Here is a 26,009-nt window from a genome sequence, read left to right on the forward strand (position 1 = left end):
ACCCGGGAGGCAGAGGTTGCAGTGAGCCGAGATTGTGCCACCGCACTCCAACCTGGGCAACAAAGTGAGACTCTGATTGGGGGAGGGGGGGAGAATAAATCCAAGTAAGAGGATTATGTGAGACATAATTTTAAAATGGAAGGCATCAGGATGAAGAGAAGGAAGAAATAGGAAAGCATGAGAAGGCTGGTTACCAAATTAAGAAAGTGTGTGTGTGTGTGTGTGTGTGTGTGTGTATCGGTGTATAGTGTGTTTAAATGATTAAAGGAAATATGAAAATAAATGATGAGACCACCTCATGTACATGGATTGGAAGAATCAATATTATCAAAATGGCAACTCTCCCCAAATTGATCATTATATTCAATGCAATCTCCACCTCAATCCCAGTGGGTCTTTTCCAAAAACCAACAAGCAGGTCCTAAAATTTATTTGGAAATGCAAATGACTCAGAAAAGCCAAAACAATCTGGAACTAGAACAAAGCAGGAGGACTTACATTTCCCAATTTCAAAACTTACTACAAAATTACAATAATCAAGACAATACTAGCCAGGCACAGTGGCTCACGCCGGTAATCCCAACACTTGAGGAGGCCTAAGAGGGAGGATGACTTGAGGCCAGGAATTCGAGACCAGCTTGGGCATCAAAGTAACACTATGTCTCTACACAAATTTTAAAAATTAGCCAGGAATGGTGGTACACCTGTAGTTCTAGCTACTTGGGAGACTGAGGTGGGAGGATCGCTTGAGCCCAGGATTTTGAGGTTTACAGTGAGTTACAACTGCACCACTGTAATCCAGTCTGTGCAACAAAGTGAGATATGAGTACTTGAGTCACCTTGTTAGCATAACATGAAGTCAGCCCTCATAAATGGGTTTAGTGCCCTTGTAAAATAGGCCCAAAGGAGCTCATTCACCCCCTTCTACCATGTGAGGACACAGGGACAAGGTGCCATATATGACAACGGGGATTCTCACCAGACAACAAATCTGCCAGCACCTTGATCTTGGACTTCCCAGCATCCAGAACTTTTAATTTCTGCTGTTTATAAGCTACCTGGTTTATGGTATTTTGTTACAGCAGCCCTAATGGACTATGATAGGACAGACTAACAGGGAAAAAACAAAAGTCAGAAAGGTAACATAGCAGAATATCTTCATGATCTCAAGGTAGGGACAAATTTTAATGAACACAAAGGGCCATTAACCATAAAAGTTTGATTAAACTTTTACTGCATTAAAATCATGAATTACTATTCATCAAAACAAACTATAAAAGGAGTCAGAAGTCAAGCCACACAGAGGGTAGCAAAGCTGAGGAAGGGAAGGAGGACTATTCATGTGTGAGGATGGGTGCCATGGGATACCAAAGCCCAAGTGAGACAGAGTAGGGATGGGACTCTACCTCTGCCTTGACCTTCCTTCCAGCTGATGGCTGGAACTTGAGGAAACTAAGATAAGCAGAATCCCACCCTAAATCTTATCAAGTTGCCATACTCACTGAAGTGTGATCTTGAAGAAACTAAAATACACAGAGTCCCACCTTAAATCTTACTCAAGGTAGTTAATCCTATCGCCCATATGCGCATAAAACCAGAAGAATGGCTAATCTCTACCCCTTGTCTCCTTATAATACTAAACTCCCCACCCAGGGAGGAGCTTATTCACCATTTTGTTATCATGCCATGTGTGTACTACCATGATTTCTCACTGCACCTACACACCTTGTGCTCCACCCTGCATATGTAATGACATTCAAATATCTCATGCTTATTTATGTCATCATGGTTCTTAAAACAACAAAAAGACGTATCCAAAAAGAGTCAGCTGGAGAACTCTCGCTCCAGTGCTGTCTCCCTGGTGCTCCAGCATCAGCTATGAATAAAGCCTTGTCTGGGACACTTTCTTGCCTCATTTCATTTTCTAGTGCCTGGCAGCCTAGGAACCTGTGGTTGGTAACAAAAACAGGGTCCAAAGGACATCCAGGCAAACGGGCAGCCTCGTGGGGGTATTACAGCTAAAAAGGATGATAAGTCAAGGGAAGATTGAGGAAATGTTCAAAACTGTAAGAAAATAAATGTGATGTGGTTTGAAACTGGATCCTCCTGCTATAAAAGACATTACTGGGAAACTGGTGAAAACCTGATTGGGATCTGAGTATTAATGTAATGTATCAATGTTAATTTCCTCATTTTGAAGCAGCATTTTTGGTCGAAATGTAAGCGCAAGGGAAATATCCGTATTTTGAAACCTATTTAAACTTTCCAATCAAGGAGCTTCTTCCACCTAACTTTCAATTAGAAATGATTAACCTGTAACAATCAAAAGAAGAATTTTTAAATTTTCTGAAAATGCCTTCTCCAAGTGATAAATATATGCTTGAGGTCAACATTAACAGTCATAAATAATGTATGTACTCCTGATATGACAGCATGAAAATGGCACTTTAACTCTGCAGTCTTTCTCCCAAAAACCCATAACCCTAGTCTAATTAGTAAGAAAAACATCAAATTCCTACAGAGGAGCATCCACATCCTACAGTATAATTCATGTACTCCTCAAAACTGTCAACATCATCAAAAACAAGGAAAGTATGAGAAACTGTCACAGTCAAGAAGAGCCTAGGAAGACATGATAACTACAGGTAATGTGGTATTCTGGATGGGATCCTGAAACAGACAAAGAACATTAGGTAAAAATTTTAAAAATCTAAATAAAGACTTTAGTTTAATGTATCAATACTGGTTCATTCATACATTTGTAATAACAGGGAAAACTGTATTGGGGATAGACAGGAACTCTATACTGTCTGCTCAATTTTTCTACAAACCTAAAACTTTAAGAAACAATCATGTTAGTGGATAATAATAGTACGTGGCAATACCTAGCTGTGTGAAAGGACATTTTCAAAGATGAATATGTAAAATATTTTTACACACCAGCATTAACAGATGAGTATTTGTACTTAATTTTGATGATAGGAAACACTAATTGTGGACTCCAGTTGAGCAAACATCCAGAAAAGAATTTCACTCTTGTCATTAGTAGACCTGTATTTTTAAAACTGTATTATTATCTCTTAAATTTCATCAGTAAAAACAGTGTAGAAATTTGTTTTCTCATTATATACTTACACAGTATCTTCAACTTTGCCTCTTAGGTTGCAAAGCCTAAATATTTACCATCTGGCCCTTTACCAAAAAATGTTTGCAATTCCTGGCATAACTGAAATGAGATTGGCCATGGTTGGTAATTGTTGAAATTGGGTGAACTGTACATGGGGATTCAATATACTTTTTTTTTCTACTTTGGGATAAATTTATCGTAATACATTTTTAAAATGGAAAAATGTATCATTAGGCTGGGTGCAGTGGCTCATGTCTATAATCCCAGTGCTTTGGTAAGCAGAGATGGGAGGAATGCTTGAGGCCAGGAGTTCGAGATCAGCCTAGGCAACATAGTGAGACCCCGGTCTTTACCAAAAATGAGCCAGGGCACGGTGGTACATGCTTGCAGTACCAGCTACTTGGGAAACTGAGTTGAGAGGATTGTTTGTGCCTAGGAATTTGAGGGTTCAGTGAGCCATGACCTTGCCACTGTACTAAATACAGCCTGGGCAACAGAGTGAGACCCTGCCTCTAGAAAAAAAAAAAAAAAAAAATTTTTTTCTTGAAAGTTTTGCAAGTAAGTTCATTCAAGCCTTATGAAATGAATAGTTTATATTTTATATAAACCATACCAAAGCACAGAAAAAAGTAGTATGCTCTCCTAGTATGTCTATCACAATAGTCTTACTGTAATAAGAAAAGCAAGAGCCCATGTTTAAATAATTAAATTAAATTAAAGATCAAATCTCATTATGCACACAGATGCAAAACTACTTAACCAATTAGTAAATCAAATTCAGTATCCCACTTTAAAAAATCACATTATTGCAAATAGCATTTACTTTAAATTTTACACTTTGAAATCTTTTTCAATGCACTATAAAAGATTAGCATATTTCATGTGCTTACTAATTTATATTCCATATACATTAGCAATGAAATTCATATTCCTTATACATTGCTTAATGTATAAAAATATAAATTATTATAAATTATATATTATATATAAAATTATATTATGAATTTATAAAAATATAAATTATATTTTAGGCTTAATGTATAACGAATATAAATTATTAATAAGCATATGAAAGATGCTGAATCTCGTAAGTAATCAAGGAAGCACAACTTAACACAGTTAACACCTTATTTCTCAAGCATGTAACTAGTAAAAATTTAAAAGTTAACAATATCAAGTATTTGCTAAAACTGTGGTGAAAGAGAACATCTATTTTACAAAGATAACGTAAACTTGAAAAGAAAAATTTTTTAACAAGGCAATCTGGTGCTACCAATCAAAATGTCAAATGTGCATACCATCTGACCTAGCAATCTCAATGCTAGGAATCTATTCTAAAGAAAAACTCACACATGTATAAAAGACAGACCTACAAGCACAGTTAATTACACATCAAGAGCACAAATGTTTAAGATAGGTCTGGAGCACCTACATCACATTGCAAGCAAGCTATTAAAGACTATTAAGGCTTCATTAAAGGTTTCATAAACCAACCTCATTCTGATCCCACTGGTCAAAGGTACCACAATTTCAGCATCAATAAGATATTCAAAGGACTGAAACATATCAAACAGGTTTTAAGTCCATGAGTTCAAACTGATTCTCCCCCAAAACTGGTCACCCTTATTTTGAAAACTGGTAAATACAATAAAAGAATAAAGTATTTACCCTGTCCTTCCAGTATGAACTGCACCCTGAGTAACTAACAAGTAAAGAGAGAAATATTTTTCTTCACAGAAGTATTCCAGTCACTATAACCAAGGAGGAACGACTGACTTGAAGTATCATTTTACAAACCTTAATAAATGATATATCAAGACACTGAGCACAAATACCTGATAACACACCACCAGATAACCAGACATTAGTCTTCTAATAGGTGGCCTATGAACCTGGTCTATGAAGTAGTCCTGCACCATTATCGCCTTCCAAAGTGAAACCTCAATCTGATCAAGCCTCTATATCTAAAAACCAATTTACAAAAATACAAGTGAGAGAGAAACATGTTAAACTACACCACAAGAAGAGATCAGCAAAACCCAGGTTTCTTCAACCTGGGGACAAAAGTAAATGAAAGAAGAGGGTTGAGAGATTTAAAAGATATACCTGAACTTAAATTTTTTTTAAATGCCAAAACTAAACTAAGGTGTTTAGGGGTACACATCTGGGTGATAAAACTACAAAGGAAAGCAAGAAAGCATTTGCCATAAAAATAAGAACCCTAGAAAAACACAGCAAACTGGATATATAAATGGCTTTAAAAAGACAAAGTCCTCTCTACCCGCAAAAGAATAAAAGTTTTTAAAATATGTCAATATTTATCTATTGAATTCAGAAATCATCCTAAGAATATATTTCCAAGAAATACAGATAGGTCCGAGATTTGACCTATTACTGTGGCTAATTTATATTAACAAAAATGAAAAGAGCTATTTCTAACAAAAGTATAGTAACTATGGGGGCATTAATACAATTAAATATTGAATAGTCATTTAAAAATAAGAGCTGAGATTTGGAAAACCTAAATAATCCAATGAAATTAATTATAGGCATATCCGATGACTCATTAATTTCACTGCAATGTAGATCCCTAAAAGAAATGTGTGAACATATGTACCAAAATCCTTATGAAAGAATACTCAAAACAGCACTATTCATTATAGTCAAAAAGGAGAAACAACACAAATGTCCATTAAGTGATGAATGAACAAAGTGTGGTACAACCATGTAACAGAGTATTATTTAACCATAATAAGAAATTAAGTGTTGATACATGCTGCAACGTGAATGAATGAATGTTAAAACATTAGGCTAGGTGAAAGATGTCACAAAAGACATACATACATGTTGTGTGACCTGATTTATAGGAAGCTTTCAGAATAGGTAAATCCATAAAGACATAAAATAGACTAGTAGTTGACAGGGGCAGGGGAGCGGGGGAATTGGGGAATAAATGCTAATTGGTCCAGGGCTTCTTTGGAGCGTAAGAAAAATGTCCTAAAATGAGGTAGTAGTGATGGTTGTACAACTCTGTGAAAATAATCAAAATCATTGAATAAAACAATAAATAAGTCAGTCACTTTCACAAGTTTTCCTAAAAAGTAAAACATTTTATACACATAAATATAATGGTGCATGGAATGTTGTTCTTTACCAAGAGAGATAAGCATATAAAGGCCACAATTATAATCGGATTTACTTCTTCAATTGTACTGTGTTTCACTATTGGTTTGCTTCCTCAGATCCAGTATCCCAATTACCTCAATAATCAGCAGATTTTCTTCTATCTCAATTAATTCTTTATAAAGGTTCACACAGCAGATTTAAAGATCAAAGAGTATCAATTTATGAAATAACTAGAAATGGCAATCTGGTACTATGAAAGCGATTTAAAGCTAAAAGTGAAACAAATACTTTATTGCAATACTTCTTTAATCAGATAAATTATCATGGTATACAGGCCAGGCACAGTGGCTCATGCCTGTAATCCCAGCACTTTGGGAAGTCAAGGCAGGTGGATTACCTAGGGTGAGGAGTTCAAGACCAGCCTGGCAAACATGGTGAGACCCCGTCTCTCTACTAAAAATACAAAAATTAGCCAGGCGTGGTAGTGAGGACCTGTCATCCCAGCTACTCGGGAGGCTGAGGCAGGAGAATCGCTTGAATCCAGGAAGCGGAGGTTGCAATAAGCAGAGATCATGCCAATGCACTCCAGCCTGGGTGACAGAGGGAGACTCCATCTCAAGGGAAAAAAAAAAATCATGGTATAGAATTTACCATAAAAGTTTTAGTTTTGCTGTACATACCAGAATTTCTATTCACTGCCTACAATTTTAAAAAACAGCGGGGGAGGGAGCAGCAGTGAGGATCAACCTTATGAAAAAGCAACAGTAATGAGCTTCTAAATAACATGGTCAAAAGTGGGGGTTTTTTTGGGGGGAGGGGTGGGGATCTGAACTGCCTTCCACAAGCAAGGTATCAAACTCCCAGATCATTTAAGCATTCTGAACAAGAACTGGTATATACCTAATCTTACTCATTATACTTGTTCAAAAATGCTTGTAGATTTAGTTACTAGCATAAAAAAATTTTTTAGAGAAGCAAAGCTAGAGAGAAATATAATAGTAAAGAAGGCAAAGGCCAGGTGCGGAGGCTCACGTCTGTAATCCCAGCACTTTGGGAGGCTAAGGCAGGCAGATCACTTGAGGTCTGCAGTTCAAGACCAGTCTGGCCAACATGGCGAAACCCCATGTCTACTAAAAATGCAAAAATTAGCCGGGCATAGTGGCAGATGCCTGTAGTCTCAGCTATTCGAGAGACTGAGGCAGGAGAACCGCTTGAACCTGGGAAGCAGAGGATGCAGTGAACAGAGATTGCAACACTGCACTCCAGCCTGGGCAACAGAGTAAGACTTCATCTCAAAAAAAAAAAAAAAAAGAATGAAAGCAAAGCAGAAACATAAATTCCTTAACCCACAGTCAAATAAAAGGCAAAATTAGGAGCCATAATATTATAATATTGTAGAATTTTCTAAATGTTTATTGTAGGAAGTTTTTTTTTTGTTTCGTTTTTCTTTTCAAGATAGGCTGATAAATGTAACATAAACTTTTTTTTTTGAGACGGAGTCTAGCTCTGTCACCCAGGCTGGAGCGCAGTGGCACAATCTCGGCTCACTGCAACCTCCGCCTCCCGGGTTCAAGCGATTCTCCTGCCTCAGCCTCCCAAGTAGCTGGAATTACAGGTGCGTGCCACCATGCCTGGCTAATTTTTTGTATTTTTAGTAGAGACAGGGATTCATTGTGTTAGCCATGATGGTCTCAATCTCCTGACCTCGTGATCTGCCTGCCTCGGCCTCCCAAAGTGCTGGGATTACAAGTGTGAGCCACTGCACCTGGCCATAAAAACTTTTTTAAAAAAATTATTATACTTTAAGTTCTAGGGTACATGTGTACAATGTGTAGGTTTGTTACATACGTATACATGTGCCATGTTGGAATATTAATATGTATATATCCTTCCAGATGATTCCATGAATTTACTACGTTCCCACTATGTAAATCACAAGAATAAGTGGGTATGAAATAATGGCATACTGGTATTCAAGCCAATTCTTTATAAAAGAATTAAGAAGAAATAGTTGTAAGTAATACTTGCTTCCATACAACAATTTAAGTAAGTATTACATGTCATATCTATGTGGACATACTGTTTTGGAACATTAAACAAATGTTCTGAATCAAATCTCCCAAAAATAACTGCACTGTTACTATGTAAATGAAGTATAAGACTTGGTACACAAAAATCAACTCATGAATAATAAAGTACTCATTAAAAAAAGGAAATAAACTTATAAAAGTTAGTATGCTTACCTGAACCACCCAGGGGCTATTGGCAAAGGCCATAATATCTCTTTCTTCCCAAAAAAAGGCAGAATCTGATCTTTTTATCATTTCAAACTTACTAAGAAGCTTCATAGCATAAACCTTCTGTGATGCCTTATGACGAACCTGTTTTTTTAAAACACAAAAATTAATACTTCAATGTTATAAGAGAAAGGTAAATAGATGATACTATAATGCTATTATTAAAGCCTTCAGTTACAAAAAAATGGTCCTTAGCTAATAAAAAGGAAAAGTAAAACATTTTTAATGAAAGAAACAAAGGAGAACATTTCTAACAACCTAAGTATTTCATGAAATATGTAATACTTTTAAACACTAAATTCAATATACAGCTCTCTCATTTCAACTAAATGAAGGTAAATTCATGAAGCTTCATTCTCTCATATTAGTTAAGCTAACCAATTTTAAGAATGAGATATTGTTAAATAAGAAACTTAAAAGATATGTCTACTGAAAAAAACATTTATGTAAGTAGTCTGAAACATCAATGTACACATATCCCTCACTATCTGCCCGTAAGAACTTAATAAATTTAGGTATCAAGGGATACTTACGATTTTGTTAAGTCACTCTTATTTCTCTTTAGGTGCCCTAATTAAAGGTTTTCTTTTGTTTTGTTTGTTTGTTTTAAGGAAAAAAAATACTACCAACGATGAGGTCCTTTGACCAATTCCTATGTTTCCAATTAGACTGCAAATTCCATAAATGCAAGAAGACTGTCTAGTTTTGACCACCCTTTTAATTCCAAGAACATAGCAAACTGCCCACCAGGGAGCCAATAAATATTGAATGAATGATTATAACAGTTAACATTTATTGGATAAGTAACAACTGCTAACACTAATGCTTGGGTGTCTAACAGGATGCCTAAAACTGAAACTCCTAATCTTCACCCCTGAATTTATTCCTCTCACAGTTATTCCCCATTTCAGTAAATGGCAGCTTCATCCTTCTAGTTGCTCTCGCTAAAAAATCCTTTGGCACCTCTTTTTCTCTCAAACAGCTTATCAAATTTATCAGTAAATCCTGTCAGTTCTACTTCCGAGTAGTTTCAGAATCCAACCATTTCTAACTACCTCCACTGATACCACCCTGGTTCAACATCTTTTATTTCAATTACCAACTTGTTTCCCTCTCTCTTATCCACAGCCTAGTCTCCATTCTGGAACACAAACCATTTCCTGTCCCTCCTCTGCTTAAAATCTCCTAACAGCTTCCCATATCATCTCTGCATGTTCCCTCTGCCTGAAATCCTCCTGTAGCTGGTTCAATCCTTCACTTCCTTAAATCCCTGTTCAAATCCTGCCTTCTCAATGAGGTCTACTCTATCAATCTACTTAAACTTTCAGCTCACTATCCCCTTCTACTGCCAGCATATTCCATATTTGCTCACCATCCTCTTCTGCTGCCAGCATATTCCATATTCCATTCTCTGTGTCATGTTTTTGCTACATCGCACTTATTGCCATCTTACATCCCATTTTTAATTTATTTATCACCTACTTCTCAGCACCGGAATATAAACCCAATGAAGGCAAGGGTTTCTGTGTTTGGTTCAATGTTTAAACCCCATTGTCTAGTATAATGTCTGGCACATAATAACCTTTCAATAAATATCTGCTGAAAGAACAGATTTACTAAGTACTCGGCATGTGCCAGGCACTCTGTGTTCTGATACATATATTATTTTACTTAATCTTCATTCCCAGTGAGGATATTATTTCCCCATACTGCAAATGGGAAATGTGAGGCACAGAGACATTAAACTGCCCAAGGGCTATATAGATAGTAAGTAGAATTAACTCAAGATAGATTAAAGACTTAAATGTAACACCTAAAACCATAAAAACCCTAGAAGAAAACCCAGGCAATACCATTCAGGACACAGGCATGGGCAAAGACTTTAAGACTAAAACACCAAAAGGAATGGCAACAAAAGCCAAAATTGACAAATGGGATCTAATTAAACTAAACAGCTTCTGCACAACAAAAGAAACTATCATCATAGTGAACAGGCAACCTACAGAATGGGAGAACATTTTTGCAATCTATCCAGCTGACAAAGGGCTAATATCCAGAATCTACAAGGAACTTAAACAAATTTACAAGAAAAAAACAATTCAATCAAAAAGTGGGCGAAGGATATGAACAGACACTTCTCCAAAGAAGACATTTATGCAGCCAATAAACATGAAAAAAGCTCATCACCTCTGGTCATTAGAGAAATGCAAATCAGCCGGGCGCGGTGGCTCAAGCCTGTAATCCCAGCACTTTGGGAGGCCGAGACGGGCGGATCACGAGGTCAGGAGATCGAGAGACGATCCCTGCTAACACGGTGAAACCCCGTCTCTACTAAAAAATACAAAAAAAATAGCTGGGCGAGGTGGCGGGCGCCTGTAGTCCCAGCTACTCGGGAGGCTGAGGCAGGAGAATGGCGTAAACCCGGGAGGCGGAGCTTGCAGTGAGCTGAGATCCGGCCACTGCACTCCAGCCTGGGTGACAGAGCAAGACTCCGTCTCAAAAAAAAAAAAAAAAAAAAAAAAAAAAAAAAAAGAGAGAGAAATGCAAATCAAAACCACAATGAGATACCACCTCACACCAGTTAGAAAGGCATCATTAAAAAGTCAGGAAACAATAGATGCTGGAGAGGATGTGGAGAAATAGAACACTTTTACACTGTTGGTGGGAGTGTAAATTAAACCACTGTGGAAGACAGTGTGGCAATTCCTCAAGGATCTAGAACCAGAGGCCAGGCGCGGTGGCTCACGCCTGTAATCCCAGCACTTTGGGAGGCTGAGGCGGGCAGATCACCTGAAGTCAGGCATTCGAGACCAGCCTGGCCAACATGGTGAAACCACATTTCTACTAAAAATACAAAAATTAGCTGGGCACGGTGGTGCACGCCTGTAATCCCAGGTCCTTGGGAGACTGAGGCAGGAGAATCGCTTGAACCCGGGAGGCTGAGGCTGTAGAGTGAGCCAAGATTGCACCACTGCACTCCAGACTGGGTGGGGAAAAAAAAAAAAAAAAAAAAGATCTAGAACCAGAAATAACATTTGACCCAGTAATCTCATTACTTGGTATATACCCAAAGGATTATAAACCATTCTACTATAAAGACACATGCACACGTATGTTTATTGCAGCACTGTTCATAATAGCAAAGACTTGGAACCAACCCAAATGCCCATCAATGATAGACTGGATAAACAAAATGTGGCACATATAGACCATGGAATACTATGCAGCCATAAAAAAGGATGAATTCATGTCCTTTGCAGGGACATGGATGAAGCTGGAAACCATCATTCTCAGCAAATTAACACAGGAACAGAAAAACAAACACCACAGGTTCTCACTCATAAGTGGGAGTTGAACAGTGAGAACACATGGACACAGGGAGGGGAACATCACACACCAGTGCCTGTCAGGGGGTGAGGGGCTAGAGGAGGGATAGCATTAGGAGAAATGTAGATGATGGGTTGATGGGTGCAGCAAACCACCATGGCACATGTATACCTATGTAACAAACCTGCACGTTCTGCACATGTATTCCAGAACTTAAAGTATTATAACAATAATAATAATAAAAGATTTAAAGGTAATCTGCAGGTAGAATCTATATTATTTCTACACATGTTATGCACACAATTAGGATGATTTTCCCAAACAGGGCTAGATTACATCTGCCAACCCAGTATTCCATCCAGTTGGTGTTCCTTTTTATTCAGAGTACGCCAGTTTTTGTACAACAAATTATGTGGTTACCCTATTCAGGGATGGAAGAAGATAAGAAGAAATCAAGCTCCTAACCATTGTCTACAGGGTCCTAAATGATCTAGCCTATGTCCACCTTCCCAGCTTAAATCTTGTCATTTTCTTCCCCTTGTTCATACTTTAGACACACTTATCTTCTCTCAGTTCCTCTAATACAACAAAACTTTCCTCAGGATCTTTATGGGTACTGGAAAGGTATTTAAAAACCCAACATAGTACCTAATTCAACTACTCCCATAAGGACACTACCTCCTTATCCATTCAGTTTAAATATAAAACTCCTCAAAGAGATCTTCTCTGACCACCCTAACTAAACTAGGAACTCACTGTTCTCAACCATAGAACCCTGTTTGTTTTCTTCCTGGTAGATACCATAATTTGTAATTTTTGATGTTGTTTCTTTGTATTTATTGCCTGTCTCCCATAGTGGAATGTAAATTCAACAAGGATGGGGATTATGCACATCTATTTTGTTCTCCCTTATACTCCTAGTGCCAAGTACAATGCCAGCAATGGCAATAAAACAGGCACTCACTAAATATTTAATGACTGAATTAATATCTGCAAAAATTTATTTTACAAGTGGCCACACCATTAATTTCCAGTTTTAAAAATTATTCAGGGCCGGGCGCGGTGGCTCACACCTGTAATCCCAACACTCTGGGAGGCTAAGGCAGGCAGATCACAAGGTCAGGAGATCGAGACCATCCTGGCTAACACACTGAAACCCCGTCTCTACTAAAAATACAAAAAAAAATATAGCCGGGCGTGGTGGCGGGCGCCTGTAGTGCCAACTACTCAGGAGGCTGAGGCAGGAGAATGGCGTGAACCCGGGAGGCGGAGCTTGTAGTGAGCCCAGATCGCACCACCACACTCCAGCCTGGGCGACAGAGTGAGACTCAGTCTCAAAAAAAAAAAAAAAAAAATTCAGCAGGTAATATTTCTAGTTATCTTTTGTCAAATAGTATCCACATGTACAGTTAATACTTACATTGATGAAAATAAGGTAAACCAAAGATATGGTAGTGTCTTCCCCAGAGGAGACAGGGAAGAACCATGACACTTATTAGATACTCTATAAAGTGCAATAAAATTTTAGAAAATCATTAAAATGCTATGCCTCTTTAATAGAGAAAGTTTTGTTCCCCCTCCAATAAAAGCCAGGTACAAAATTTTATTTGGGGAGTGGGTTTGAACAAATCACTAATGGAAAATACAAGTAAGTCTCAGGATGACACAATAAATTTATATACTCAGAATCATGCACTTCTGGCTATGATGAAGTAATTGGTACCAGCTAGCCCTCCCATTGTAAACAACCATCAAAAATGACAAAACACACGAGGCAACTGTATTCAGGTTTCGTAAAATAAACACAAGACTGTAATTCCCGAGAAGAGAAACTCACCAAGTCAACACATAATTGCCCAGAAACTCTGATAAAAGTCAATATTGCAACCAGTGTACAGCATGTAATTGTATGTTTCTGCTGAGTTGAGGAGGCAGAGATCAGAGTTTAAGACAAATGAAGCAGTTAAATTATTCTGGGCAGGAAACTGGAAAGTAAGGAGAGGAGATCCCTAGAAGTCACATGCGTGTACTTGGCTAAAGGCTGGGCTACCCAGAGAGAAAGTAGTCCAGGTTTACTAGAGACCAACTGCTTTGGGGTTATGGTAAAACACAAACACTAGAGGTTAAGTGGCATTGGAAGAACACAGGATTTCCAGACAAGCAAAAGTAGAGAAGGGCAGGTGTGGTGGCTCACGCCTGTAATCCCAACACTTTGGGAAGCTGAGGCAGGAGAAGTGCTTGAGCCCAAGAGTTTGAGACAGCCTGGGCAACATAGTGAGACTCTGTCTCTTTAAAAAAAAAAAAAAAAGAAAAGAAAAAAGAGAGAGAAACCTTGTTAATTTGTTAATTTCTTGGACATTCAGCTGACACATCTTATGAAAAAGAACCAGGCTCTAAAGTAAGACCTACTCTAGTACTAACCTAACAAAACCTAATATTAAAACCTAAAAGATCCAAAGGGAAACACAGTTTGGAGGTTGCATCCTACAAATTTAAAAGAACTTGGGGGCCGGGTGCAGTGGCTCACGCCTGTAATCCCTGCAATTTGGGAGGCCGAGGAGGGCGGATCACAAGGTCAGGAGATTGAGACCATCCTGGCTAACAGTGTGAAACCCCATCTCTACTAAAAATACAAAAAATTAGCTGGGCATGGAGGCAGGCGCCTGTAGTCCCAGCTACTTGGGAGGCTAAGGAAGGAGAATGGCATGAACCCAGGAGGCGGAGCTTGCAGTGAGCTGAGATCGTGCCACTGCACTCCAGCCTGGGCGACAGAGCGAGACTCCATCTCAAAAAAAAAAAAAAAAAAAAAAAAAAAAAAAAAAAAAAACTTGGGAAATATCTTGATCTTTCCAAAAGTGCAAAACTAAGCCTGCAAGAGTTAAGGATGAACAGCAAGTAACTGGACAGCCTATCAGAATGAAAATCAATAGCATTCAAAGAAAAATAACAAAACCCCAGAGTCTCCACCATACATCCACAAGGTACAGTATATAATTTAAAAATTACTAGATAGGCAAAAAGGAAAATGCAACTTATCATCAAGAAAAAAGCAGTCAACAGAAAATGGCCCCAAAAGATGTTAGATTCAACTGACAAATACTTAAAAATAGCTCTTATAAATATGTTCAAAGAACTAAGGGAAAATATATTAACGAAATAAAATATAGTCTTAATGAGTGAATAGAAGTAAATATCAACAGAAAAATGGAAACTAGGCCGGTGCAGTGGCTCACACCTATAATCCCAGCACTTTGGAAGGCTAAGACGGGCGGATCACTTGAGGTTAGGAGTTCGAGACCAGCCTGGCCAACATGATGAAACCCCGTCTCTACTAAAAATACAAAAATTAGCTGGGCATGGCGGTGTGCGCCTGTAATCTCAGCTACTCGGGAGGCTGAGGCAGGGGAATTGCTTAAACCTGGGAGACAGAGGTTGCAGTGAGCTGAGATGGTGTCACTGCACTCCATGCACTCCAGCCTGGATGACAGTACATGATTCTGTCTCCAATATGTAAGTCAGTGAACTTGGACACAAATCAATCTGAAAAACAATGACGAAATGAATAAATGAAAATGAAGAGACTTGGGATTCCAATACCATTTTAAACAGTCTAAAATATGTGTAATTATAAATGGATTAAATACTCCAATTAATAAACATAAATTATAAAAACTGATTAAAAAGCAGTAATAGTTCACATACTTATATATGATTATATATTGATATGGTTTGGATTTGTGCCCCACCCAAATCTCAGGTCAAATTGTAATCCCCAGTGTTGGAGGAAGGGCCTAGTGGGAGGTGACTGGATCATGCGGAGGGACTTCCCCCTTGTTGTTCTCCTGATAGTGAGTTCTCATGAGATCTGGTTGTTAAAAGTGTGTGGCATTCTCCCTCTTTGTTCTCTTCCTCCTTCTCTGGCCACGTAAGACGTGCTTGCTTCCCTTTCACCTTCTGCCAGGATTGTAATTTCCTGAGGCCCCCCCCAGCCATGCTTCCTGTACAGCCTGCAGAATTGTAAGTCAATTAAACCTCTTTTATGAATTATCCAGTCTCCCAGGTAGTTCTTTACAGCAATGTGAGAACGGACTCACATATATACCTAATATACATAATAGATATAAATATATACCTAAGTCATATAGTTTATGAGGCCAGATGAGTTGAAAACAAATGAATGCAGAAAGATATACCATGCAAACTGCAAGGGTAAGAAAGGTGGTACATAAATAATAAAGCAGACTTCAAGGCAAAGAGTATTATAAAAGATAAAGAAGTCAATTCAGATAAAAGAGGTATTTAATTATGGAGGCATAACCATTCTAATTACATATGCATCTTCAATAAATGAGCCTGAAAATTAATAACATAAAAACACACACAACTAAGAAAGAAACAGACAAACCCAAACTTCAGTTGGAAATGTTAATACCCATGGTCTTAGTTTAGGTTGTTTGGAGGCTGAATTATACCCCAACCAAAATTTTTAATGCAGGAATAGTAGGCTAGGGCCTCTCAGTATTTGATAGAACAAGTAAACAAAACATCAGTATGGATATAAAGAAAATAGAGCCCAAAATGAAAACTGCCTAAACAAATTATGATTACAAAGATTATATTAAAAGATTACATCACTTCTCGTTTTAAAATATTTTCCAATTTGGGAGGTTAGCCTAGGCAGTTACAGTGGTGGAGGAGCAGGGGCTGGTACGCGCTGGGCGGCGAGAGCCTCATGGCGGAGGAAGAGAGCGACCAAAAGGCCGAATGCCTCAGAGAAGAGCTCATGGCCACTGTGGAGTCCCTGCTGGGCCCTGTGGGGCTTAGAGGTGCAGGCGACAGCAGAGGTGGTGCTGGCAGCGGCAGCTGCGGTGGCTGCATGATTAGCAGTTTGGGTTATTGCTGACGCTTCTGTCAGGTGGTTGAAGATGATGCTGGAAGATGGCAGGTCCCTTTGCCACAGCTTCAGGTTCTTCAGACTGTACTTTGTTGTTTTACAACATTCCCAGATGAATGTGAGCACATACAATACGTTTTGAGTAGCCTTGCTGTGAGTTTCTTCAAGTTGCTGCTATTCTTTGGAAGAGGTGAGTTTTATGAAGAGCCCTTAAAGGATATTCTTGGGTCATTCCAGGAATACCAGAATCACCTCCGCAGATATGGAAATGTGAATCTGGAACTGGTGACTCGAATCATTAGAGATGGTGGCCCATGGGAAGATCCAGTGTTCCAAGCTGTCCTTAAAGCTCAGCCAGCACCTCAGGAGATAGGCACTTCAGGAGATTCGAAATCAAACCAACATTTGTAATAAGCAAATACACTTTCATTTACTAACTAGAGCAGTAATAGTGATTTTTCTTCATTTTATAACACTGAATAATGGAGTGATGTATTTTCAAGTGAAAAGTGTTTGTTTTTCTAACCTGGCCCACAGTGGTCTCTGACACCAGGTTTGGCACATTTATTTATGGTAATAGAAATTCTGAGTGGTAACACATCTATTAGATATTATTTATTTACAGAGAGTGTATTTTTGTCACTTCAGTAATATTTTTAAAATCTGTTTAAGTAGGCACTTTTTTTTTTTTTTTTTTTAAAGAAACAAAAACGCTGCTTTTCATGAAAGCACATGGAATCTCCCTTCCCTTACACAGGAAACTCCAGGAGGGCTGGAACTGTGAATTTTTGTCACACTACTGCATAGCTAGCCCAGTGCTTGGTACAGAATAGGCGCTTAATATAAGTATTTGTTGGTTGAATGAATGACCACATGGCGAATGCATGAGTGAATAAGTGACTAACTGAATAAATAAATTTGAATTTCAAATACTCTAGAGCAGTATTTCCCAAACTTCATGCATTAGAAGTTTTGTCTCATACCCTTACTACCTGCATATTTCTTTGATATCACCTCCTGTCCAATCTGATTTAACAGTGGTCCTTTGTAAGCCAAAATTTCCTTTCAAGGCAGGAGGCTTTGTCAACTGCTCTTAATTCTTTTTTAAAATGTTCCCCATATTATTCCTGAACCCCAGAACATTTCGGATCACCAAAACTGTACAATGTAAGCTCAGCAATAGTGAATAAGCACAAAAGTGTAGAAAACATTTAAAAGTGTGGAGAGAGCCTATGGAGTTCAGTTATGAGACAGCCAAGAGGAAAAAAACAAGACCTCCCAACCCTGGAACCAGTTAGACCTTGGTTTGGTGAGAAAGACACTTCATACCACAGATTTTGTTGAGCAGGTTATTTCTGTTAGTCCCAGGCTGAGGGGTTAGGGTGGGTTGTGAATGCAGTTGAGTGGAGGAGGAGCTGTGAAGGGATGGGAGGTGGGACAAGACTAGGAGGGTAGAGCTAAGGTATACGTGACAGTGTTACGAAGAACTCAAGGGGTAAAGAGGACACCGGTGTTTGATGTGTGGATCTTGGAAAGGGATTTAAAAAAAAAAAAAAAACCTGAAAAGGGAGAAAGTTGGAGCTGAGGAGGAAGAGTTAGATATTACTGAAGAAACATGAAGAGTCAAATATAGGAAAGGCAAGGGTGACAGACTGGAGGAAATTATGAGGAGACTGCATGTGCCCAGAAGGGAAGGAGCTAGACAAAAACTTCAAGAGAAGTGAGGACAGGGGAGAAGAAAGTTTGAGTTTTTAAGGGAGATTTAGGCTTCACTACATAGGATCTAGAATAAACCTGTTGTTGGTTGGTCTGAGGGCTAATGGCCTTTTAGGCTGGGAATTACATTAAAATAATAAATATTCCTTTGATACCTATACTAGCATACCTCACACTTTGGGAAAAGCTGCTCTAGAGCCTCATTTAAATGAATGACTTTTCCCTAGTTGGTGATCATTAGGGTAAAGACCAGACTGAAGTTATCTTTGCATTTACTATACAAATCAGTGTTTGCATATCATATACTGTAAATGGAATTGCAAGACAAATGTTTAAGCCAAAATAAAACATTCATAAGCACTTTGGTAGCTACTGATTAAATGTAAGTAATTAAAATACTTCTGGATTCAAAATCATACAAATATGGGTTCCAGTTCCTGCACTGCCACTTAATTCTTTGTCCTTGGGCAAGTCATTTGACCTCTCCGAGACTCAGTTTTGCAATCTATAAAGCTAGTATCATAATACCCACCATAAAGTTGTTGTTAGGTTTAAATAAGTTTACCTAGCTAACGGTGTTTGTACACTTTAAAATTGTGTAAAAGTATTAATTAGTAATTATCCTTAGTGATACACAAATCTGTATTAATAAGCACTCCTATTTGGCACTACTTTTGGATTAATTTTATCTTTAAAATATACTTTTCTTGTGAAAAAAAATTTTCAAATTTGACAGATTACAACATACAGTAACTGTATATGACAAGAATCCTAAATGCAAAGGGCCAAATAAGTAATGACAAGAATCATGGCTTACATCCATCTTCTATATTAAATGACCAAGCTGGAGTAACAATTCCTTTGATTTGTATAGTGTTGTAAAAATTATAGGATACTGAAAATAAATGCACGGGAAAGGAATATGAAAACACAGGTGGGGAGTGGGAAATTAAGGAATCAATTATCCTAGACTTGAAACTAGAAAACCCTCTTACGGCAGATAGTCCAGATTTTCAATTGATTTGTGTTCAATTAGCAGGTTATCTCAAATAATCATTCCAATAATGTTGTTAAATATAGTTTAAAATATGTCAACAGTGTTAAAAAGAAGTTGCTTAGGCTGGGTGTGGTGGCTCACGCCTGTAATCCCAGTACTTTGGGAGGCTGAGGCGGGTGTATCATCTGAGGTCAGGAGTTTCAGACCAGCCTGACCAACATGGCGAAACCCCATCTCTACTAAAAACACAAAAATTAGCTGGCTGTGGTGGCAGGTGCCTGTGATTCCAGCTACTCAGGAGGTTGAGTCAGGAGAATTGCTTGAACCTGGGGGATAGAGGCTGCAGTGAGCCGAGATCACGCCATTGCACTCCAGCCTGGGTGACAGAGTGAGACTCTGTCTCAAAAAATAAAAATTTAAAAAAAAAAAAGAGTTGCTAACATAGTCCTTCTTCTATATATATTTACACTACTCTTCAAATCTTCACTTACTTTAAGAACAAATCAAATTTTGAATGCTTCCTAACTTCATTAAAGAAAGCAATCCATACAACATTAAGAGCCAATTAATTTATACGATATTATTACCTATGCTTGACTCAGAACATGACAAGAACAGTTTTTAAACTTCTGCTATAAAGATATCAACAGAAGCTAAGATATATTTGTCAGCTGGTAGAAAACAGTTAAATATTTAAACTAGCAATATTTACATATGAGATAACTAAACAGAAAAACAAATATACCTAGAAGGAAAAAGATATTCATTTATATAAAATAAAATCACACAAGATAGGAATAAGATGGCTTTTGAATACGAGAAAAATGCTGACTGACTGCACTTTTGGTGATTCTTCATGTAAAACTGCTCCCCTCTATGTGTTTCCATAGCACTTAAAATAACCTATTACTTGTGAACATGTCTACTTCATAAGCTCCTTTAGGAAGGTAACACATACTTTTATTTGTGAGACTGCGTAGTGGTTGGCACAGTGCTAAATTGACTAATTCAACAAAATCATGTATTTGTAGGATATCTACAAAACTTTAGAATATTTTGGCTACATGTTCTAGTTCATAGGGCCTGAATTTCACTTAAACTGCTTTGATAGGACAGTTCCTGGCTCTTAAATCAAGAGCTGGGAATCATCAGCTTGCGGTCTTTGACATAACTTAATCTACGGAGCAAACATGAAGAGGCAATAAGCTTATTTATGCCAAATATCTATACCAAACCTTTATAATTCATTAGCAGTCATGTTACAAGTACCACAATAAAGTGCTATTACTTTATCAAAGCTGGTTTCCACTGATTATCCTTTGAGGATGTCTCTAAGTTATTTTATTATTATTTTCCTCAGCATATCTGTAGATTTCCCTTTATTCTCTAACTCCTTCTCCTTTATTCAATATAGATGGACAGACAGATGAACAGTCAAATACAGTGGCTGTTCATTATCACACCATACAGAGTAATGTTTAAAAGCATGGATTTGCCGGGCTTGGTGGCTCACGTCTGTAATCCCAACACTGGGAGGCTGAGGCGGGCAGATCACGAGGTCAGCAGTTCGAAATCAGCCTGACTAACATGGTGAAACCCTGTCTTTATAAAAAATACAAAAATTAGGCAGGTGTGGTGGCAGGCACCTGTAATCCCAGCTACACAGGAAACTGAGACAAGAGAATCACTTGAACACGGGAGACGGAGGTTGCAGTGAGCCGAGATCGCACCATTGCACTCCAGCCTGGGCGACAGAGCAAGACTCTGTCTTAAATAAATAAATAAATAAATAAATAGCATGGATTTAAGTGTCAACAAACCTGGGCAAACTCCTAGCTGTTTATGAACTATGTGGCCAATTTACCTAATCTCTAAATTTCAGTGGCTTCATCTATATAATAATCTCACAGAGTTATTGCATAGATAAAATGAGATAATGGCCACAAAAGTTCAGCACACAGAATATCCTCAATGAAAATGTTTAGCTGACTCCACCACAGACAAATGGGATTTAGGTCATTCTGTTATGTAGTATGACACGAACTTCCCGTCACTAGTCTATGAGTACCTAAAGGATAAAAACGTTGTTCTTATTACAGTGTTTCTCTCTGTATAGAAAAGATTGCTATATTCCTTGTTTTCAATTTTAAAAGTGGATGAGTGTAAAAACACCATCTAACTGGCTATACATATGAAAAAAACAAAAAACAAAAAATAAATAATGGTCAAAAAGTTAACAGGGGTTATAACACAACTGATAAAATCTTTAGTAATTTTTATTCTTATTTTTATTTGTACTTTCTGAAGTTAATATGTAGAGCTTAAAAAAAACTTAAGTAGATGAGACATTCCTAAGTGTAGCCAGAGACATACTTGGTGATACGGTTTAGCTGTGTCCCCAAACAAATCTCATCTTGAATTCCCATATGTTGTGGGAGGGACGCAGTGGGAGGTAACTGAATCATGGGGGCAGGTCTTTCCTGTGCTGTTCTCGTGATAGTAAGTCTCATAAGATCTAATGGTTATTATAAGGGGGAGTTTTCCTGCACAAGATCTCTTTGCCTGCTGCCATCCATGTAAGACATGACTTACTGCTCCTTGCCTTCCGCCGTGATTGTGAAGCCTCCCCAGTCACGTGGAACTGTTAAGTCCAATAAACTTCTTTCTTTTGTAAATTGCCCAGTCTCAGGTATGTCTTTATTAGCAGCGTGAAAACAGACTAATACACTTGGAAAATCCTAAAATGACCTCCTCAAACACTTATCAACAAAACTTTTGAACATCATTCTAACTAAAACACCTCATTTGAAGTTTTCAAATTTATTTTTATTATCAAAAATATTATATTATTTTTATAAGAAGATCCAATGAATCTACTCGACAGACCTGGAGCAGTTACTGTTTCTACCATAGACACAAGAAAAAAATGTCCTCACACTTTCTATTTGCGGCAGCCAAGATCGAATGGGAGATATAGGAAATACAAAAAAATGTTTAAAGAGAGATAATTTTTGCAACCTAGAAATAACCCTGTAAACAGTGAACAGCCTGTTTTTTTTTTTTTTTTTTTTTTTGAGACGGAGTCTCGCTCTGCCACCCAGGCTGGAGTGCAGTGGCCGGATCTCAGCTCACTGCAAGCTCCGCCTCCCGGGTTTACGCCATTCTCCTGCCTCAGCCTCCGGAGTAGCTGGGACTACAGGCGCCCACCACCTCGCCCGGCTAGTTTTTTTTGTTTGTTTGTTTTGTTTTTTTTTTCCAGTAGAGACGGGGTTTCACCGTGTTAGCCAGGATGGTCTCGATCTCCTGACCTCGTGATCCGCCCGTCTCGGCCTCCCAAAGTGCTGGGATTACAGGCTTGAGCCACCGCGCCCGGCTGAAGAGCCTGTTTTATTCCAAAAAAGGAATTAAAAAGTTAAGTTTACATGAGTAGCACTGGAAAATCATGTCCCCAACATTCTTGCCCCCTGGTTGGTTCTACTTTAAAAGTCTGGTTTAAAACTAAATTAAAAGCAAGCCAGTGGATGCCCAGGAAGCAATAAGCCCAGTGATCAGGAAGGATCACAGTCAATTCTTCAATGAAAACTTTCTACATTCAAGTTTCTGTGCTATACAGGATACTGAAAGACAAGAAAACTCTAACTCCAGATATGATCTGCTTGTGCACACACACACACACACACACACACACACACACACACACACACACACTAGTTAACAATGTCTGGGTTAAACTGACAAATGCCCACAGTAAGGGTTCTCCTTTTCTTCCTGCGGCTCTACAGATACTCCTCCAAAACTGTGTTCCTGACTAAATAAGATAATCTTCCCAGATACGAGTGAACTATTTAGAACAGCTATGAATCCCTGATGTAAATGCCAAAAGTCCTTGAAAGACACAGTTCCTGCACTCAAAGTTTTACGTAAAAAAAAAAAAAAAGAAACGAAATCAAAGTATATATATAAACTATAGCACAAGGCACATACACAAAAAAAAACCAAAGAGCGTGCTCTGAAATGAGCAACCTGACTACAATGAATAGCTCAGTGGAAGATAAGGGTTAAAGATTTTTTTTTTTTTTTGATTGGCAACACCTTAAAAGACAGCCTGGAAGGCCAGGATGAAGATTTCATAGTTCACTCGGTCAGAAAAAGATCCATTAAATATAGAGCAGAGATAATACATAAAATATATTTTATAAGGTCAACTTGACAGCAGTTTATATTAGTCAGATCAGATGTAGAATTCCCATTTTTTATCTAACTCAATATAAGGAGGTGGGGAAAGAAAGAAAAAAGATGAAAACAAAACATGTATGCTAAAAAGCTCCACTCTTAATTCCACTACACACAAACCAGGAATGGGGATAGGAGAAATACATGAGAACACAAGGATATTTCAAGCATGAGGAAGATGGTCTGCTAAACAGTAATGTCAGTCTAACTGAGCTTGGATAGTGTGAATTTATAGATACAAGCAGAGTCCTGACACTGTCTTCATCAGCACTTCATGACCTAAGATTAACAGTAACAATGGTGAAACACTGTTAGCAGAAGCGGAAAACAGAATGCAAAGCAGGTGTTCATTCATAACTGGATAATGACGGAGTGGCCTGACGAAAGTGATGACAGTAAAAGTGGATGGACCGGAGAAATATTATGAAAGCAGAAACAGGATTTACTGAAAAATTAACTAGAAGGGTTGACAGAAAAGAGTAATCAGTGATGACTCCTAATTTTTTGACTTGAACAACTAGGTTAATGCAAGAGCCATTTACTATGATCAGAAAGAGAAGGAATAGATTTGTGGAGGAAGAACAAAGTTAGAGAGGGAATCAAACATTATAATTTCACACATTTTAGAGGTCTATGACACATCTTCATGGAGATGTCAAATAAGCCACTGTGGATATCAGTTGGGGAGCAAAGTAGAAAGTTCCGAGCAGTAACTATAAATTTGAGTCTTGCCATTATATAAACTGTATTTAAAGTCACAGGAATGCATGAGCTTACCTTAAGAAGGCAAATAAAAGAAACAAAGAGCCTGGCCACTGGAAACTACAATTTTTAGAAGTCAGGTAGCGAATGAACCATGAAGGAAACTTAGAAGGAAGAGACTGTAAAGAAAACATCATTTCAGGAAATGAAGAGATGTGAATATTACTAACAGTTTGAGTGAGATAAGAGTGAAATACTATACAGCCAATAAAAGTACAGGTGAAGTCTACATTTATTGACATGGAAAGATGGTTATGACCATATGTCAAAGAGAACAGACTCTGGAATCCTCTGCCTAAATTCAAATCTCATTTCAACCACTTAGCAGCTATGTGAACTTTGGCAGGTTATTTATCCTAATTACCTGAGTTTAATTTTCCCATCTGTACAATGGGCATAATAGTGATAATACTTACCTGAAAGGACTGTTGTCAAGATAGGTTACTAAATACAAATGGATTAAAAGTCTGCCTGGCATGCTGTAACTGCTAAAAGAGTATGCTACCATTTATTACTGTATTAAGAAACACAAATTACAAAACTATGTATATAATGATCCTTTAACTTTAAGACTTAAATATATTACATATATCTTTAGAAATAGGCAAGTTGGAAATCTAGATATCAAATTAATAAGAGTAGTTCTCTCTCAGTTCTAACACTACAGGTGAATTTTAAAAGTATAATGTTGGCTTATTTTCTTATTATTCTACTGTGAACATATTCATCATATATATAATTCTTAATTTCAAGGGAAATTTTCATAACTCAATAGGGAAAAGTTTTAAACTTTCCTAGAATGAAAATGATTAGGAGAAAATATAAATACCCACTGAAAATAATTCAACATCAGTTTTGCAACAGTCTCCAAATGTCTGTAAATCACCAAGCAGTTAAAGAATACAAAGAGGATGGTTACCTTTCTGTTTGAAAATGGGAATAGGGAGAAAGAAACATGATAAATGGAGGTTTTAACATGTTCTTCCACCTAATTCTAAGCAATTTAGACCTTTGTGAATGAGAATGCATTCATATATTAAATTCTATAGTTTTAAATAAAACAGCGACCAGGAAAAAATTTAATGTCACTTAACATTTTTCTTAGGAATAAGAAGTAAGCAGGGGGGGATTACACAGTGGGATTGCAGGATTACTCACACCTGTAATCCCAGCATTTTAGGAGGCCAAAGCAGGAGGACTGCTTGAGGCCAGGAGTCAGAGACTAGTCTGGGCAACACTGGGGGACCTTGTTTCTACAAAAAAATTTTTTTTTCATAACTAGCCATGTGTGATGGTACACACCTGTGGTCCTTTTTCTATTTTTAGATTTTTAAATCTTGTTTATTGAAAACTAAAACACACACGCCCACTAGCATAGGCCTACAGAGGGTCAGATCATAAATATCACTGTCTTCCACCTCTACATCTTGTCCCACTAACAGGTTTTCAGGGGGAAGTAACATGACTGGAGCTGGCATTTCCTATGATAACAATGCCTTCTCCTGGTATCCCTCCTGAAGGACCTGCCTG

At 37.9% G+C, this 26,009-nt stretch overlaps 1 protein-coding gene across 1 annotated transcript in view; it reads right to left on the minus strand.

The window, feature by feature from the left end:
• The window catches only part of LOC105486481 (Rho associated coiled-coil containing protein kinase 2), a 163,951-nt gene that overhangs the window by 59,940 nt on the left and 78,002 nt on the right, over positions 1 to 26,009 (minus strand). Inside the window, exon 4 of the mRNA XM_071076234.1 lies at positions 8,497 to 8,634. Coding sequence (XP_070932335.1) covers positions 8,497 to 8,634 — 138 coding nt within the window. The remainder of the gene's footprint in view (positions 1 to 8,496; positions 8,635 to 26,009) is intronic.

The sequence above is a fragment of the Macaca nemestrina genome, chromosome 13 (genome assembly GCF_043159975.1).
Source record: "Macaca nemestrina isolate mMacNem1 chromosome 13, mMacNem.hap1, whole genome shotgun sequence".
Lineage (NCBI taxonomy): Eukaryota > Metazoa > Chordata > Mammalia > Primates > Cercopithecidae > Macaca > Macaca nemestrina.